The sequence below is a fragment of the Crocodylus siamensis genome, chromosome 1, assembly GCF_052110815.1.
Source record: "Crocodylus siamensis isolate JL-2025a chromosome 1, ASM5211081v1, whole genome shotgun sequence".
Taxonomy (NCBI): domain Eukaryota; kingdom Metazoa; phylum Chordata; order Crocodylia; family Crocodylidae; genus Crocodylus; species Crocodylus siamensis.
The window spans coordinates 142,757,631-142,776,623 of NC_143395.1; the positions used below are offsets into that span (position 1 = coordinate 142,757,631).

At 46.2% G+C, this 18,993-nt stretch overlaps 1 protein-coding gene across 1 annotated transcript in view; it reads left to right on the top strand.

The window, feature by feature from the left end:
• RYR2 (ryanodine receptor 2) overlaps positions 1–18,993 on the top strand; it is an 830,495-nt gene that overhangs the window by 393,398 nt on the left and 418,104 nt on the right. The window contains exons 11-13 of the mRNA XM_090044772.1: positions 2,457–2,621; positions 11,747–11,868; positions 16,276–16,459. Of these exons, the coding sequence (XP_089900898.1) occupies positions 2,457–2,621; positions 11,747–11,868; positions 16,276–16,459 (471 nt within the window). The remainder of the gene's footprint in view (positions 1–2,456; positions 2,622–11,746; positions 11,869–16,275; positions 16,460–18,993) is intronic.

An 18,993-nucleotide genomic window follows, 5' to 3' on the forward strand; every position in this document is an offset into this window, starting at 1 on the left:
CCCACTTCCGCATCCCCTGCTGGCCTGGATTAGGCCTGCTGTTCCCTGTCGCCATCCATTGCTGGCTTGGATTGGGTCCACAGCCTTGCTCATCTGGAACAGGCATCCCCCAGGACTCCAGATTGTCCTCCCCCACCTGCATCTCCTGGCTCACCTGTAGCTGCCTGCACTGTCCCAGGGGAGTAGGGAGGGAATGGGAACTCACTTGCCCAGCTTCCACTGCTGCTGCTCTCTGTGCTGGGCTCAGCCCAGACAGCAGCTGTGGCTTGGTGGTGGTGACTAGGCAGGCAGGTTCTCCGTCCCTGTCTGCTCTTCTTGGACCTCACTGGCACAAATGAGCTGGGGGACACAGGGACATGGGTGAGCCCTGAGAGGTGAGGCAGCAATGAGAGAGCCCTGAGGGGCAGGGTGAGAGCCCCAGGAGTGGGGAAGCACCAGGAGTCAGGGGGTGGTGGGAGCCCGGAATGGGGGTGGGGGGGTGGGGATTCTTACCTTTCAGTCCTCCAGGTTCCTGCTTATCATGGACAAGTCACAGTTGTGCAGGTCTAGAAAAGTTAGAGATTTTTAGCTTGAATGTGTGACTGCTTTAAACTTGAGCTAACACTAACATTTATTACCACTTTGAAAAGCCTAAGCATAATGTGTAACAAGGCCCTCAATATCTATGGGTTTTGTTCTCATGTTAAAGCCAGAAATTTGGTCCTCAGAGGTTCTGGCATTGGATCAGTTTTGTCAGATTTTGTCATCAGGGTCAAAGGAATGGATCTGCTTCCAGTAGGTACCCTGCTGAGAGATACTAGCATGCCTGGTAGAGAATTTTCTGGAGGCAGAATGGGACTATGGAAGCAGGGTCCTTTCATTTACTGTTAGGCCATCTGGAAGTGGATGGTCATGGACTGTTACACTGCCATAGAGCCACAAAGCCTTCTGATGGTGCCTAAGAAGGTAGAGATAACAGTGCGCCTAATATCAAGTCTGGAGCTAGAGATGCAAGATCTTTTTAAAAGAGGGTCTCTGGCCAAAGATCTGGGACTAAGCTTGATAGATCAGTATTAGCAAACTTTAACATCTCTGATTCCTTTCTTTTACAAAAAGCAAGAATATATGCATATAATATTCAGCATCCTTTAGCCCACTGTCACTAGCCCACTTGACTTTATGGGACAGTGGCTCATGTCTTCCACTGACAAACGTCTTTTGAAATCATACTTCTTTTGTGACATTTCTTACTCACACAAAGAAGGGGAGGAACATGCCTACTCATAACTCAGATTGATTGGCAGTAATGTCTTCTATCATTCGTTTTGCATTTTGCATTAAAGAGTCATTGGAAAAACTCCATTGGGGGCAGAGAGCAAGCTCTTGAATGTGGTGCATCACTTGCTTGAAATATCCTCCTAGTGGGGCTGAAATATGTCTGTGCTATGTTAGATGAAAAAGCCTTCTAGTGGCAGTCCTCATTGCAGTTCTTCATGCAATGAAGGCTTCATGGAGAACAAGACTCAATCTCTAACAAAAGGGAGTGTTTGGAAGTTTGGAGAGAGGCCCCATGAGAGAGCAAGATTAACATATATATCAGCATATAAAGAGTATATTTTCCAATCCTGCATGGCTGAATCTTGGTGCTTGCTAGCTCACCTCTGTGAGTGGATGACGTGGCTCTGTGGGCCGGAGGTTGGGCATCCCCATTCTGTTGTTCTTCTGTAGTCAAGAAATAAGTGAAAGTTCATGGCTGACATTTTCTGAGTGGTGTCTTGAGCCTAAAGATGTTGAGCATCGCTGGAATAAAGGAAAGGGATTCCTTCTATCTCAGGTTGAGAGAGGTGAAAAGAAGGGCCACTGAGGACAGCAGCCCACTTAAATGAGGGATCCTTATTTTGTGTTAATTATTTTCAGTTCTGTAATTAAATGCAGTGTGTTGCTTCATAAGATATGCTGTGGTACTGGAACAAAACTTTTTTACTGTCTTAAATTGACATACTTTGAGCTACATTCTTCTTGGGTTGCAGAGAACTCTGGCAGATTGAATAAGGTAAGCAGAATCTGCATATTTGAGGAATGATCTGTAGAGACCATAGTTTAGTTGATCTGAAATCCAGTAACACATGCAAGATTCGATTCTTCATTTTGATTATGTAGCTTTACACTAATGTAGAATAACTTGATTCAGTGGAATTAGATAGGTGTATTCAGCTTATGAAGTGGCAATCATGTCATAGAATATAAAATATGTTTTTCAATTACACTTAACTGGATTTTGTTTAGATTGTGTGCATCTCTGTCTCCCATCTCCTTCCTGTCCCCCATAGATATTTGGCTAAGTAGTTAATGATTGTTACTAGAGGGATAAAACAAACCCACAATCTTCTTTCAATTCCTATCAAAGAAAAAAATCTATTGTTCAATATTTGTTTCTGGTATTACTATTTGATCGTATATCTATATTTTCCCTTTAGGAAAAATTGGATGTAGGGATAAGAAAAGAAGTGGATGGAATGGGAGCACCTGAAATAAAATATGGTGACTCTGTATGCTATATACAACATGTAGACACGGGCCTGTGGCTCACATACCAGTCTGTGGATGCAAAGTCTGTAAGGATGGGATCAGTGCAACGCAAGGTAAGATGGGTGATCAGAGTATGTTTTTTATTCAGAGATAATTGGGCACAACATGTGAAGAATGTGAAGAAAAATGTGAAAAAATCATTATCCCAAATGTTTTGCACCTGCCTTTGAATTCTGATACAAAACTGTAAAGTTCTTCTAGGCATGTGAAAATCAAAGAAAGTATTATTTCAAATATTTTTGAATTGCTAGACAGAAGAACCATATAAAAATTACAAGAATATAAGGTACCATATAAGATGCCATATAAGATACTGTATTTTCCTGTGTGTTGTAGTTATGGTTGAGGAAGCATTTTAATTCAGAGTCTCTGTTTTCAGAAGCTTGACAGTTTAATGAAAATATCATCCTTTGGGCTAAAATTTTTAATTCTTATTTTTAGCCCATAACCATTTTTTTTCTTTTAAAGGGTGATAACCATGGTCAAATAAAATTTAATCTGAGTGAACAAAAGGAGAGAAAAGATGCTTTTCAGCATTTCAGACATTTTCTGGCTGCTGTATTTGTGCTTCCTTTTAAATTTCTAACTTGGCATGAAATTAATTCTCAATGAGGAAAAATATCTGAAATGTCTCTGAAGAAATAGCCTAGATGTAATTGTGTGGTTATTGAGAAAAACATTTTGCACATCCATAGAACACTATTTTCTGCAAGTGTTTTACATCATAGAGGTACAAAGGTAGAGCAGCTATGAGTATGTCTGGAGTAACACAACCTGAAATACATTAACTAGTTATGGTGAACCTTCCAGGCTATACATGTGCTCTAGCGCATGTGTGCGTGTCGGGGGGGACTTTAATTAGAGTGGATTGGCTCTGCAAACCACCCTCATTAAAAGTGCCTGGAGCATCGCATGTATTTAGCATATTGTGCTTCAAAGTGGTAGCAGAGGTACTTTCATTAAAACTTGTTCATGGCTTGTTCATGGTGGTGGGACCATTTTGAAATACAGGACACTGAATACAGGGAATGCGGAGGCTCCTGAAGCACACTAATTTGCATGCCCCAGCAGACTCACAGCAGACTTGATTAATTGAGTTTGCTCTGGTGCATGCTAATTAGCACATGTTGGAGCAGAGCTTTGTCATGTGTATAGGTGCCTTAAGAACCTCATCTTAATATTAACTGCATCTCACATGGTCAAATACAATCTTTCTTCTTGAATTTCATCATAATCTGTCTGAATTTGTATCCAATTTCGAAGTTGCACTATATAATGCTGTACACTGAAAATTAATAAATAGGGTGACTGCAGCTTAGCAAAAAGGTTGCCAAACTGGCAGACCTCTTTTAATACCATATTTCATAGATTTCATAGACATTAGGGCTGGAAGGGACCTCGGAAGATCATCGAGTTCAGCCCCCTGCCCCAGGGGCTGGAAGTCAGCTGGAGTCACAGGATCCCAGCAAGATACACATCCAATTGAATCTTAAAGGAGCCCAGAGTAGGTGCTTGCATCACCTCTGGCAGCAGTTTGTTCCAGGTCTTGGGGGCTTGGATAGTAAAGAAGTTCTTCCTTATGTCTAGCCTGAAAAGGTATTGGAGAAGTTTGTGACCATTTGACCTTGTCATCCCATGGAGTGCTCTGGTGAACAGGCATTCCCCCAGATCCTGATGTACACCCCTTATATACTTATAGGCAACCACCAGGTCCTCCCTGAGCCTGTGCTTTTCCAGGCTGAAGAGTCCCATAGCTCTCGGCCTCTCATCATAAGGTCTGTTTTCCTGCCCTCTGATCATGCATGTGGCTCTCCTCTGGACTCTCTCAAGCTTCTCCACATCCATTTTAAATTGTGGAGCCCAGAATTGGATGCAGTACTCCAGCTGCGGCCTCACCAAGGCTGAGTACAGCAGGAGGATAACATCCTGGAATTTGCTAGAGAAGCATCTATGGATGCAAGCCAGAGTTTTGCTCACTTGCCAGCTGCAATATCACATTGGTGGCTCATATTCATCTTGTGGTCACTCATGACTCCCCAAGTCCCTTCGGCCATAGTGCTAGCAAGCGTAGCACTGCTGAGCCTCTAAGCATGCTGCGGGTGTTTCTTCCCAAGGTAGAGTACCTTGCATTTTTCAGTGTTGAAGGCCATCAGGTTTTTCTCCACCCATTTTCTGAGCCTGTGCAGGTTGGCCTGGATCACCATCCTGTCCTCGGTTGTGGACGCTTTACCCCAAAATTTGGAGTCATCTGCAAACTTGGCCAGTCCGCTTCTGTAACCAGTGTCCACATCATTAATGAAGATGATGAAAAGAATAGGCCTAAGGACAGAGCCTTGGGGGACCCCACTGGTCACAATGCACCCCAATGATGGACTTCTGTCAACTACTACTCTCTGGCCTCAGAGCCAATTCCCCAGCCAGCGGTCTGTGATGTAACTGAGGCTGCAGTTGTCCAGTTTTTTTATGAGATGATTATGGGATACCAGATCAAAAGCCTTTTTAAAATCAAGATGTATGACATCAGTATCTTCTCTTTTGTCCAGGTGATATGTCACCTGGTCATAGAAGGAGGTGAGATTGGTCAGGCAAGACCTATCTGCAACAAACCCATGCTGGTTATCCCTCAGGAAGTTGCCTTCAGCCAGTTTGTCAAGAATGGTTTCTTAGATGATTTTTTCCAAGATCTTCCCTGTGATAGAGGGCCTGTAGTTCCCTGGACCTACCTTCCCCCTTTCTTGAAGATAGGCACCACACTGGCTTTCTTCCAATCTTTGGGCACTTCACCTGAGTGCCACGAGTCCTCAAAGATCCATGCCAGTGGCAGAGCTGTGATGCTTGCCAGCTTCTTAAGTAGACTGGGGTGTCATCTGTCTGGGCCAGCTGACTTAAAGGTGTCCAGCCTTTCAAGGTATTCCTTCACATGGTCAACACTGATGAAGGGTAACAATTCTCCCTTGCTCTTGCTGTCCCATACTGTATTGAGCAGGGCTGTCCCTTGGGGCTGATGAAAGACCGACGCAAAATACCCGTTAAGCAGGTTGGCTTTTTCTGGGCATCGGTTGTCAATTGACCCATATGGATAAGCAGGAGTCCAGTGTTACCCTTGCTTTTCCTCTGGCTCCCCACATACCTAAAAAAGGACTTTTTATTGTCTTTGATACCTGTAGCCATTTGGAGTTCAGTTACAGCCTTGGCTTTCCTGGTTCACTCCATACAGGTCCAGATCAGTGCATAGTACTCCTTCTTTGGGGTGGATCCTTTATAGGTCTTTCTTGTTAGATGCAGGAGGTCTGCTAGTTCTCTGCAGAGCCAATGGGGCTGCTGTGCCCTTTTGCTGCCTTTCCTCTGAGACAGGATAGACACTGCTTGAGCTTTCAAGATCGCTCTCTTGAGAGCAACCACTCTTCCTGGACTCCCTTCCCCTTTGGGTCGAGGTCCCTTAGGGTCTCTTCAGGATGCCTCCTGAGCTTGTCAAAGTCAGCTTTCCTGAAGTCAAGGACTTTTGCATTGCTGACTGACTTGCGAGCTTTATGGCAGATGGTGAAGGTGATCAGCTCATGGTTGCTGTCTCCCAGATTCCTTTCAATCATTACGTGAATGAGTAGGTCATCCCCCATTGCCAGTACTAGGTCGAGTAACGCTTTGCCTCTTGTCAGTCCATAGACTTCTTGAGTCAGATAGAGCTCATCCACACATGTCACCTTTGTGACCATTCTGATGTGGCTGAGTGCTCTTCCTGTGAGATGTCAGGGTATTTGAAATCTCCCATGACAACCATGTGCTGGGAGTGTGTAGCCACAGCTAGTTCCCTGGTGAATTCCTGGTCAAGCTCTTGATCCTGGCTAGGAGGTCTATAGTAGACTCCCACCATTGTGTCCCCTGTATGTGTTCCCCATGGATTTTAACCCAGAGGGTCTCCAATCATCCCCCCGGGTGCCAATGTCAACTTGCAGGGACTCATAGCTTTCCTTGATATAGAGAGCTACCCCCCCACCCCTTTTTTCAACATGATCTCTCCTGTACAGAGTATAGCCATCTAGACCCGTGGCCCAGTCATAAGTGAAGTCCTACCAAGTCTCCATTATCCCTATGAGATTGTAATCCTTTTTGTTTAGCAGGAGGACCAGTTCCTCCTGTTTGTTCCCCAAGCTCCTGGCATTGCTGTACAGGCACGTAGGTGTCCCATTGGGGGTCCTTGCCTTCCCTACAGATTGCTCTGGGGCTGGGCTATGGGTTCCCTTGAATGCCTTAGTCTTATGGGTTTACAAAAGCTGCCCAGTGGGCTTGCAGTGGCGGTAGTCCCCCATCCTCCGGTGGGAACTATTTAAAACCCGGTTAAGCAGGTCAGCAAGTCTGGCTGGGAAGAGCCTCCTCCCCAGCAGAGTGAGGTGAAGGCCATCTCTTCTCAGCAGCCCACTGCCTGTCTCACCAAAGAGCGGACTATGTTCATGGAAGCTAAAGCCTTCATGATGACACCAGCGCCACAGTCTTTGGTTGACTATCTCGACCTGTCTCTTCCTCCTCAGCCCATGACCCACAATTGGGAGGAGGGAGGAAAAGACCACTTGTGCTCCCAACCCCCTAAGCCCTGCTCCCAGAGCTCTGTAGTCTCTCATGACCCTTATAGGCTCGGCAGTGCTACATTGGTTAGCACAACAGAAGAAAAAGACTTGGGGGTCATCATTGACCACAAGATGAACATGAGCCTGCAATGCGATGCTGCGGCTAGTAAAGCGACCAAAATGCTGGCGTGCATCCATAGATGCTTCTCGAGCAAATCCCGGGACGTCATTCTCCCCTTGTACTCGGCCTTGGTGAGGCCGCAGCTGGAGTACTGCGTCCAGTTTTGGGCTCCACAATTCAAAAAGGATGTGGAGAAGCTTGAGAGAGTCCAGAGGAGAGCCACGCGCATGATCAGAGGTCAGGAAAACAGATCTTATGATGACAGGCTGAGAGCCATGGGACTCTTTAGCCTGGAAAAGCATAGGCTCAGGGGTGATCTGATGGCCACCTATAAGTTTATCAGGGGTGACCACCAGGATCTGGGGGAATGTCTGTTCACCAGAGCGCCCCAAGGGATGACGAGGTTGAACGGTCAGAAACTCCTGCAAGACCGTTTCAGGCTGGACATAAGGAAGAATTTCTTTACTGTCTGAGCCCCCAAGGTCTGGAACAGCCTGCCAGCGGAGGTGGTTCAAGCACCTACATTGAACACCTTCAAGAGCAAATTGGATGCTTATCTTGCTGGGATCCTATGACCCCAGCTGACTTCCTGCCCTTTGGGCAGGGGGCTGGACTCGATGATCTCCCGAGGTCCCTTCCAGCCCTAATATCTATGAAATCTATGACCTGGCTGGGATTGCTCTGAGCCATATCACTGATGCCCACATGGATAACGAGCATAGGGTCAGATAATCTTTGGGATCCTCTCTGCTATGTCCCAGATGCAGGTCCCCAGGAAGTAGCCTGGCTCCTAGGCTAGGGGGTCAGGGCAACAGATTGTCCCCTCAGTTCCCCTCAGGAGGGGGTATCCCACAATGACCACTCTGCATTTTGTCTTAGGGAGAGTAGGGATGGGTGATCCTCCCTTGCCTGCAGAAGCTGGCATCTCTGCAGGCTGTACTGGGGCTGCAAGAGGTTTGTACCTGTTTCAAAGCCCCAGAGGGGAGGGGACCTTGGTGCAGCAGGTCTTGGGGTCCTGGACCACCTTGTTCCAATCCCCTGGCTGGACAGTATGGGAAATCCCTGAGTGATCCCTTGTCCTGGAAGGTGGCCTTTGTCTAACCTCTGCCTCTAGGGGGTGAAAGGCCTGGCAGTAGGAGTCTATCTCCCACTCACCATCCCTGATGGCATGCAGTCTCTGGACTGTGGCCTGGAGCTCCTCTATCTGGTGCCTCACAGACTCCAAAGTGGAGCCAACCTTGCAAGGGGAGGTGGCCATGCTCCTGGTCCCATGAGCCTGGAAACATGTCAGGCAGTCCCTGCAGCTGAGAGTCAGAGGTTCCATCTGCGTGGAGCCTGGAACCAGGGATTCCATCTGGGTGGAGGCCTCTGAGGTGCCAGAGGGGGACCCTTGGGGTGTGGTATGTGCCCATCCACATTGTACTGCTGGTGGCCCGGCTACTGATGGGAGTACCTTCCCTGGGGCTCACTGGCAGGGCCTTGGGCCCTCCTGCACTAACTTGTGCTCTGGGTGCATAAGCATGCTTTTTTGCATGTCCTGTTCACGAGGCTCTTCTCGCATGGCTCCCTGTGGGGCTGGGAAAAGTAGGAGCCAGGGGGGTGGGCGTGACCCTCCTCAGCTCCACTCAGCTGCCTCCCTGCTGGGCTGCGTCCCTCTAACCTGCTTACCTGCAGGCAGGCTGGGGCTTGTTGGGGGTCCTGGGGTCTTTGGGAGGGGTTCCTGAGCTCACGGGGGCGCAATGGACTTTCACCTGTGTGTGTTACACTGGAGCCAGGACCCAAGTGTTGCAGGGCCCTTTTTAAACTGTGCACATGTGCAAAAGAGCCTGCTGGTGCCGTGCCACTCTGGAGGAGCTAGGGGGGTCCCTTTCCCCACCAAAGAAGGGGATAGATAAGTGCTCCCCGGTCTTATGTGCCAGTGGCCCAGAAATGTGGGTCCCTGGGAGGCTGGGCCAGGTAGGAGCCGGGGGGGTGTGATCCTCCTCAGCTCCATTCAGTTGCCTTGCTGCTGGGCTGTGCCCTTCCCACAACGTGCCTCTGCTTACCTGTGGGCAGGCTGGGATTGTTGGGGATCCTGAGGTCTCTTGGGAGGGTCCCTGAACTCATGGGAGTGCAATGGGATTTCACCCATGTGTTGCACCAGAGCCAGGACCTAAGTGTGGCTTTTGATGTTGCTGGGCCCTTTTTAAACTGCGCACATAAACCAGAAAGGTATCAAGCCAGTCTTCAGTCACCGCTTTAAAATGTGCATGCTATAGGACAGGGGTGGCCAATCTGTGGCATATATGTCATAGTTTCGTAGTTTGTTGGGTCGGAAGGGACCTGAGCAGATCATCAAGTCCGACCCCTTGCCTTGGCAGGAAAAAGTACTGGGGTCAAATGACCCCAGCGAAGTGTTCATCTAGCCTCCTCTTAAAGACCCCCAGGGTAGAAGCCAACACCACTTCTCTTGGAAGTTGGTTCCAGATCCTAGCCGCCCTGACAGTGAAGTAGCACCTCATGATGTCTAGTCTGAATCTAATTTGTGACCGTTCTTTCTAGTCACTCCTGGTAGTACTCGGGGGAACAGGGACTCCCCCAATGCCTGCTGGTCCCCTCTGACTAGTTTGTAACAGGTCACTAGATCCCCCCTCAACCTTCTCTTGTGGAGGCTGTACAGGTTCAGGTTCTGTAGCCTCTCCTCGTCGGGCCTGCCCTGCTGCCCCCTGATCATGCGAGTGGCCCTCCTCTGGACCCTCTCCATGTTGTCCACATCCCTCTTGAAGTGTGGCACCCAGAACTGGATGCAATACTCCAGCTGCGGCCTGACCAGTGTCACATAGAGGGGGAGGGATCGCCTCCTCGGACCTGCTTGAGATGCATCTGTGGGTGCATGACAAGTTATGGTTGGCCTTCCTGACTGCATCCCCACACTGCCAGCCCATGTTCATTTTGGCATCTGTAGTGATTCCAAGATCCTTTTCTGCCTCTGCAGTGATAAGAAGGGCACTGTAGGTACATACCCAGCCTGTAGGTATGCTGCTGGTTCTTCCTCCCCAGGTTCATCACCTTGCACTTGTCAGTGTTGAAACCCATCCTGTTCTCATCTGCCCACCCCTGTAACCTGGCCAGGTCTGATTGCAGCCTATTCCTTCTAGCGTGCCCACATCCCTCCACATCTTAGTGTCATCAGCAAATTTGAACAGGGTGCTTTTTACCCCCTCATCCAAGGCGCACTGATGAAGATGTTGAACAGTGCGGGCCCGAGGACTGAGCCGTGTGGGACCCCACTGCCCGCATCCCTCCAGGTTGAAAATGACCCATCCATCACCACTCTCTGGGTGCAGCCCTCAAGCCAGTTAACGACCCATTTGACTGTGTAGGTGTCAACATCGCAGTCCCCTAGTTTTTAATGAGAACAGGGTGAGAGACAGTGTCAAAGGCCTTCCTAAAGTCCAGAAAGACTATGTCCACTGCTACCCCTGCACCTAAAGATTTTGTGACCTGGTCATAGAAGGCCATCAGGCTGGTTTGACAGGACCTGCCTCTAATGAACCCATGTTGGTTGCCCCTAAGTATAATCTCTCCTGCTGGCCCCTTGTGGACATGCGCCAGGATAATTCTCTCAAAAAGCTTACCCAGGATTGAGGTAAGACTAACTGGCCTGTAGTTTCCTGGGTCCTCCTTCCTCCCTTTTTTGAAGATGGGAACCACGTTGTCCCTCTTCCAGTCCTCTGGCACCACACCAGAGCACCACGAGTGCTCGTAAAGCCATGCCAGGGGCCCCGCAATGACTTCTGCTAATTCCCTCAGCACTCTGGGGTGGAGATCGTCAGGACCAGCTGATTTAAATACGTCCAGTCCCTCCAGAAGTTCCCTGACTAGATCCTCAGTGACCTTATGCCTGGCTGCACCTCCCCTGTGGCCTGATGAGGTCCTGGTGGGGGGATCCCTGATTCGGTCCCTGCTCAGGAAAATGGAGGGAAAGAAATTGTTAAAAAGGTTAGCTTTGTCATCTGGTGTGACGACCAGATTTCCTAGTGTCTTGCAGGGGCCCCACATTACCCGGTACCTTCTTTTTGCCCCCTTTGTATTTAAAAAAGGACTTCTAGTTGTCCTGGATCCGGGTAGCTAGTCCCAGTTCCATCTTCACCCTGGCCTTTCTGACCACCCCCCTGCAGCCCCGCGCAACTGAGGTATAGTCCTCCCTGGTGATAGCCCCTCCCTTCCATTGGGTGTACGCCTCCCTTTTAGCTAGGAGACATTCCCGTATGCTTTTGGTGAGCCATGGGAGCTTTTGCGCCCTCTTGCTCCCTTTGATCCATGTTGGGATTACCTCCCTTTGGGCTTGGAGGGCCGTCTCCTTATAATTGGTACCTCAGAGAAAGACATGGAATTGGCAATCTAATTTTAATGAAATTGGGTTCGCTGTATTCATCTTTGCCATTTTTCTAATCCATTGCTTTTTCAGAGATATGGTGTAATTGTTTGAAAGACCTTTGTCTTGCCGTTACAGGCTATAATGCATCATGAAGGCCACATGGATGATGGATTGACATTGTCCAGATCTCAGCATGAAGAGTCCCGTACAGCAAGAGTTATCCGTAGTACAGTCTTCCTCTTCAACAGGTTTATAAGGTAAGTTTTTAATGCTGTTTTCTTCCTGTTTTGGCTTTCCTTGTGTTCTACCCAGTGACTATTTACAGTAAGAGACTTAGTCTAGAGAAAATATGGACAAGTATTTGTCAAACCAGAACTTTGCTGTAATTCTTTATCCGTAATCAGTGAAAGAGAATCTTGAGTGGATAGTCATTTTTTTTCCATTTTCTACTCTGCCTTTATTTTTAGCCTTGATTTATATTAATAAAAATGTCATAAGAATTTTGTTTGAAACTAATTGTATAGAGAAATTTCATCTGCCAGAATTTTACCTATTGAGAGGTGCTTAATAGGCAAATAGCAATCTCTTAATTTCCTAACCATAGTTAAAATGTCATGATTAATATCAGAGATGGATGTATTTGCCAGGAAAATTAAATTCATTAATCAGTTGCTTAAAAGAGTATAGATACTCTACAGTTGTTGTCCATGGACACAAATTACTGCAAGCACCTTTTCTGTTTATGGATTATTGTCATTCTTGTTGTTATTTCTTCCACTCGTTAAGATTATGATCATGAAATATTAAGTGCCATTGCATTTTTGGTCAATATATTTTATATTGTTTGGCTTCATGCCAAACCTAAGTGATTTATTTGTAGTCAACAGGAAAGAGTAAATGTATTAGTTGTAACTAAATATAATCTCTAGCTTTTTGTTAATTTGCTGCCCTAAACTGAGCTCTTAAAACTCTTTGTGAAGATGTGAAGGAAATATTTTAGATGTAGTATATAGATGTTTACTTAATTCTTATGTCTCCACTTATTTTTCCCTTCCTCTTTCATTAGAACTCCAGTTCAAGTTTTCTCCCCCTCCTCTTTTGAACATACAGCTGGGGTTATTGACCTCTCTTGGTCTCTAGGCCCTTCTTCCCCTCTCCAGGCTATGAACTTCCTTCATTTGAAGGGTCTTCGTGGCCCTGTCTGCCCTCCTGTCTTCCCCTAGTATTAGGGCAGGAGTTTTCTATTACTTGACTCCTCCCTTTCCTTCTTAGTATAGCGGGAACATCCTTCTTTGGGATGTCCTCTACTTCATGTCTTCAGGGTAGGAAGTCTGCATTGATGTTCTGTCTCCCTGAACAGTACTCATAGAGAAATAGTATGGGTGGAAGCATAGGGGGCCTATCCATGTACATTGATGCTGTAATTACAACATGCTGGAGGAGAGGCTATGGGACCTGAACCTGTTCAGCCTCCACAAGAGAAGGCTGAGGTGGTATCTGATGGCCTGTTACAAACTAGTCAAAGGGGACCAGCAGGCATTGGGGGAGTCCCTGTTCCCCCGAGCACTTCCAGGAGTGACCAGGAATAATGGACAGAAGCTGGCAAAGGGTAGATTTAGGCTAGATATCAGGAGGCGCTACTTCACTGTCAGGGCGGCTAGGATCTGGAACCAACTTCCAAGAGAAGTGGTGTTGGCACCTACCCTGAGGGTTTTTAAGAGGAGGCTAGATGAACACTTTGCTGGAGTCGTTTGACCCCAGTACTCTTTCCTGCTATGGCAGGGGATCGGACTCGATGATCTGCTCAGGTCCCTTCTGACCCTAGAAACTATGAAACTAAGTCACTGATGAAGGTGTTGAACAGTGCAGGTCCAAGGACCAAGCCCTGTGGAACCCCACTGCCCACATCCCTCCAGGTCGAAAATGATCCATCCACCACCACTCTCTGGGTGCAACCCTCTAGCCAGCTGGGGACCCGTTTAACTGTGAAGGTGTCAACACGATAGTCTCTAGTTTCTTAATGAGAACGGGGTAAGAGAGAGTGTCGAAGGCCTTCTGAAAGTCCAGAAAGACTATGTCCACTGCTACCCCTGCATCTAAGGATTTTGTGATCTGGTCATAGAAGGCCAGCAGGTTGGACTAACAGGACCTGCCTCTAATGAACCCATGTTGGTTGCCCCTAAGCATAATCTCCCCTGCTGGCCCTCGTGGACATGTGCCAGAATAATTGCCTCAAAAAGCTTACCCAGGATTGAGGTAAGACTAACTGGCCTATAGTTTCCTGGGTCCTCCTTCTTCCCCTTTTTGAAGATGGGAACCACATTGGCCCTCTTCCAGTCCTCTGGCACCACACCAGAGCACCACAAGTGCTCATAAAGCCATGCCAGGGATCCCACAATGACCTCAGTTAATTCCTTCAGTACTCTAGGGTGGAGATCATCCAGACCAGCTGATTTGAATACATCCAGTCCCTCCAGAAGTTCCCTAACTAGTTCCTCACTAACCCTTGGCCTAGGTGCACCTCCCCTGGGCTGTAAGGGGGGCCCCAAAGGGAGGTGGCTGTTCCAGTCCTTGCTCAGGAAAATGGAGGCAAAGAAATCATTAAATATGTTAGCTTTGTCATCTGGTGTGATGACCAAATTTCCCTAGCATGTCCTACAGGGGCCCCACATTACACAGAACCTTATTTTTGCCCCCTATATAATTAATTGAATCTGCTGGAACATGGCAATTACTGTTTTCCAGCAGACTCCAACATCATGTATCCCACACTGAACAATGGCAGTGGGGGTGCTTTAAGTAAAGCTCATCACGCGTTTAGTTAATGTGCCCCTGCCACCATTTTTCAGCATGGGGACATGAATACACGTGACACTCTGAGTGCTTTAGTTGGAGTGGATCTTGAAGCCACTCTAATTAAACCCCCCCCACCTCCTGGAGCCATATGTATAAATGCCTTAGTGTCCATCTCTTCAGTTTTGCATTGTCGTTTTTCATGGACTGCAACGAACATAAAAGGGCATGATCCATGATTAAGGTGAATCTTCAGCCTAACTAATAATATCGGAACATCTCTATCACTCACTTGTTGGTGAGATGTTCTTTCTCAAAGGTGGAATATGCTTTTCTTGTGGGTGTAGTTTCTGGCTTATATAAGTAACGGGAAACTTCATTCCCTCTTTCCTTTGACATTCATTTTTAATGCCATATTTCATGTATCAGCCTGTACAATACGCGGTTGATTGAAGTCTGCGGTATAAAACACTGTGGAGTGGCATAAGGCTTCTCTGGCCTTCCGGAAGGCCTATTTTGCTTCAGTTCTTTAGGTTCACTAGATTGGGAGTTGGAGGCTGGGGGGATGCTGGCTAGTCCACAAGTGGTGGGGAAGGGATGAGGGCGTGGGGGTCTAAAAATAGTCCTGTGCCAAGGGGTGGGTAGGAGAAGTGCAGCCCTAGGACTGAGACCAGTGGCTGGCTTTTTCCACCCCTGGGACTGTGCTGGGAATTGTACAGAAGTTTGATTCATCAGATCTAACTTAGATCAATCTGACCTGAGTGCATGTTGATCCAGGTCTATCTTAGACAGGGTTCTGACATTTTTAGACTGGTCTATGTATGCCAAATTTCTGCACAGTTTGCACTTAAATCCATGCAATTAGCAATCTCAGTGTAAGGTCCATACCTGGGCAAACTAAGTAAGATCGGATGACCATTTTTAACATTATCTAACCTCCCCCTAAACCCTATGAATGTCTGTACTTAGCCACTTTTCTGTACAGGGAAGTAAATAGATTAAGTACTATTAATTAGCACTCTCCAAACAGGGTTTTCATTCTATTTATTTAAATAAAATAAGGAACTCTAGCAAAACTGTTTTATCTAAACACATAGTTAATTAATTCCTGTTCAATAAGCGGCCTAGCCATGCATCGGTCTTTACTGTGAGAGCATTCTGGCTGCAGTGGAACTGCTCACGTGATGAAAATTGGGTATTTTTTCAGGCATATTGGTGAATCAAGTCCTTAGAGCCACATAGAAAGTGAAGAGATGAGTCTAATAAGATACAATCTCACTCTTGCTGAAATCAGTGGTTTTCTATGGGAGAAACAACATGGGCATTGTAAGTCAGGCATGTACATGTTCCACGTATATTTAAATATTGAGTTATCTATTCTCATCAAAAAACCTTTTTATTCTTCAGTGGTTCCTATTCTTTCTGTGCCTACAGAGATTAATAATTTCAGAAATGTTTTACAGTTCTAGTTCCTCATTAGAGGGAGAAATGCAGGATGATGTGATGAGCAGGTTTACAAGTTAGTCTTCCTTTGTTTTGCCCCTTGCTTTTTGTCCCTTGCTTTTCTTTCATTACCCCAAATATGGGGGAAGACCAAAGAGGGTCTTTTATGGGTATTTCAAGAAGTATAGTAAAACTAATATCTGTCTCCTTTACTAGTTCCTTTTTCCAGTGCCTCTGGCTTATAGTAAGGGGAAGAAGTACTGAAAGGACACTGACATTAAGCTTGATGACAGAGGCTATTGAAAATGCATTTAGACTCTTGAAGGGACATCACCTTTTTTTAACCTTCAGTCAGGAACCCAGATTTTCTTTTAAAATATTAATTTTTTTATAACAAAATTACTAATTTTCAAGGCTCTTCATTTTAGGGGCCTTGATGCTCTCAGCAAGAAAGCAAAGTCTTCCACGGTTGACTTGCCTATTGAGTCAGTCAGCCTAAGCCTTCAGGACCTGATTGGCTACTTTCACCCACCTGATGAGCATTTAGAGCATGAAGACAAACAAAACAGGCTAAGAGCACTGAAAAATCGACAGAATCTCTTTCAGGAAGAGGTAATTTTTTTTTTCTTTCTCATATACTTCCACTGTTATGTGTATGCTAATAGTTTTTTTATGAGCTTTGATTTTTCCAGTGATTTTAAGCTGTATAGCTTGGTGGATATAGTAGATATTACATGAGAAACTCTATTATTCTAAATATCTAGGCCCAGATCCTATTCCACATCTCAGGTGTCTAAGTTCTCTTTTGTAGTTCAGAAAAGTAGGCATCTCACTTCAGAATACAATCCTATTGCACCTAGGGTGATTTGTACTTGTTTCATTTTGTGGATGAGAAACTATATATGAATCTGGATGGCAATTCTGTTTTGCCAGGAGAGGCTGGTAGCTTTCTCATTCTTTCGCTGGATAGCTGTATGCACTTGGGTGATATCTGTTGCTTGCAGACATTAAAAAATAAAAGTGCTTTACCAGAAATAGAAGCACATTACTTCAACGTGGCATTGCAGCATTTATATAGATTTGGCACTTCAGTTGGGCTTTTTGGTGCTTTTAGCTAAAGCTGATTCAATCAGCTATTAGATAGAAGTGCCAAAAAAGCCTCACTAAAGCGCCCAATCTATACAGATGCTGCAGAGCCAGGCCTAATTAAGATGCTGACTTTTCTGGGCCTGTGCTGCACTTGTAGGTGGGAATACCTACTAACATATAGTGCAAACGATGTGTTATATTAGTTTAAAGGCAAAGGCTCATGATATACCATATAGTTCATTGGGCTGGGACCTAGCAAGGTCAACAGCATTTCAAGCCATGGTGAACCCACAGCTCAGCACTGCTTAGTATGTGTGTGTACCCCAGATACCAACCCCCCCCAAAAAAGGATCCACATGCTAATTAAGCCCCCACTCACAATTGGAACCAGGTGTTCTTGTCATAAGTCATGGGATCCTCCAAAAATATATATGCAGGGCAATCTGGTCCAGCTCTACTTCATGGCAGTCAGGACCATGATAATCATGTACAACAGGCTGAGAGAGGGGCAACAGAGGAATTCTGGGTAAACTCTTTGGGGCCCCCTTTGGTGATGTTTGCCAGACATTTGGGCTAGGGACAGACATTACACACAAACTGGTTTAAATGATTAGAAACTGGTTTAAACCTGTAACAAACCAGATGTTTCATGCTCATAAACCAGTTTGAAAATGGCTGAAACCAGTTTGAGATAAACCTGATTGAATGTAGTATCAGACTTAACTGATTTGGGTCAAACTGGTTTATGCAATGTCTGTCCCAGACCCTTTCCCAGTTTAAGTGAGTCCCCCTGTATCCTGGTATTCTCTCTGGGCTGGGCACTCTGTTCCACAGGGGTCCTGCCCCTCTGCTCCCTGGCTGGAGCTCAGGCAGAGACTGCAGGTGTTTGCCTGGCTTCCCCCTGCTCCCCCAGCTCCCTTCACCACTACCTGCTCAAGCAGCATTTACCCTCTACTTAACACAGACCCCTGTCAGCATTAGCTAGCATACCACGTTCTGGATGCAGTCTGTGCTGTGGGAGATGGAACAAAGGCAGACAGGAACATGTCAGCTTAGGGCTTTTTGGGGCTAATCAACTGGTAGCTGGTAATGTCCCTCCATTCCTTCCTTGTGAAAAGTTGTTTAAGAAGAGCTTGAACTAATGAGAGGGATTTGTTTTGTTTGATGGGCTGATAAGTGCTCTGTTTTCAACTCCCTGTGTAACTCCCTGCTGTGTAACTCAATACTCTGTTATCCACAGCGGAGCGGGGAACCCCTCCCAAATCTTGCTGAGGCCTGGCCATGCCCTCCTTCCAGCACTGTGGAAGGGAAGGGAGGGCTGCTGTAGCACCCCCTAGCTTCTAGCCTGAGCCACGGCAGACATGTGTTTGCATTTCTTTAGTCCAGAGGGGATGTCTTTACAGTTACAAACTGGTTTAGCTTAGCCAGGTTAGGCTAACCTACAAAGATTGAATCATTTCAGGCTCAGGCTTTTCGGATGTCTGTCCTTAGCCTTAAAGCTGGTGAAAAAACAGGAATAATTGGAGATGGGAAATAGACTCTCAGTAAAGAAGTAAAAATGTATTTATTGTAGTAGCTCACCATGATTTGAGAAAGAGCCAGTGCTGAGGGGAACTGAATACAATGGGCACTGCAATATATCTTATTCTGAAAGGCTTCACTAACTTATGCTCGTGCTATATATGTTAGCTCAATATGTCCCATGCATTTTAATTATACTCAGGGTTGGCAGTTTAATCAACTTTATAGTTAGATCACATGTTGCTTTTGGCATCAGTGTAATGATAGACAATGTGTTTAGTGAGGTTTCCTTGTACGCAAATGTAAGTTGAGGGGGTTTTTCCCACATGTTGATTATGGGGGAAAAAACAGGCACTGGGCTAGCAGTCAGATTCTCAAAATTAGGACATCATATGTTCCTTTCAAGTATAATTCATATACATTGTACTAATAAATTCATCAGCTCAATCCTTCTTTAAAGAATTGTGTCAAGATTCAGGCATATATTTAAGCATTTGTATGTCAGTGAAGGAATAAGCAGTCCTTCATTGACGCCA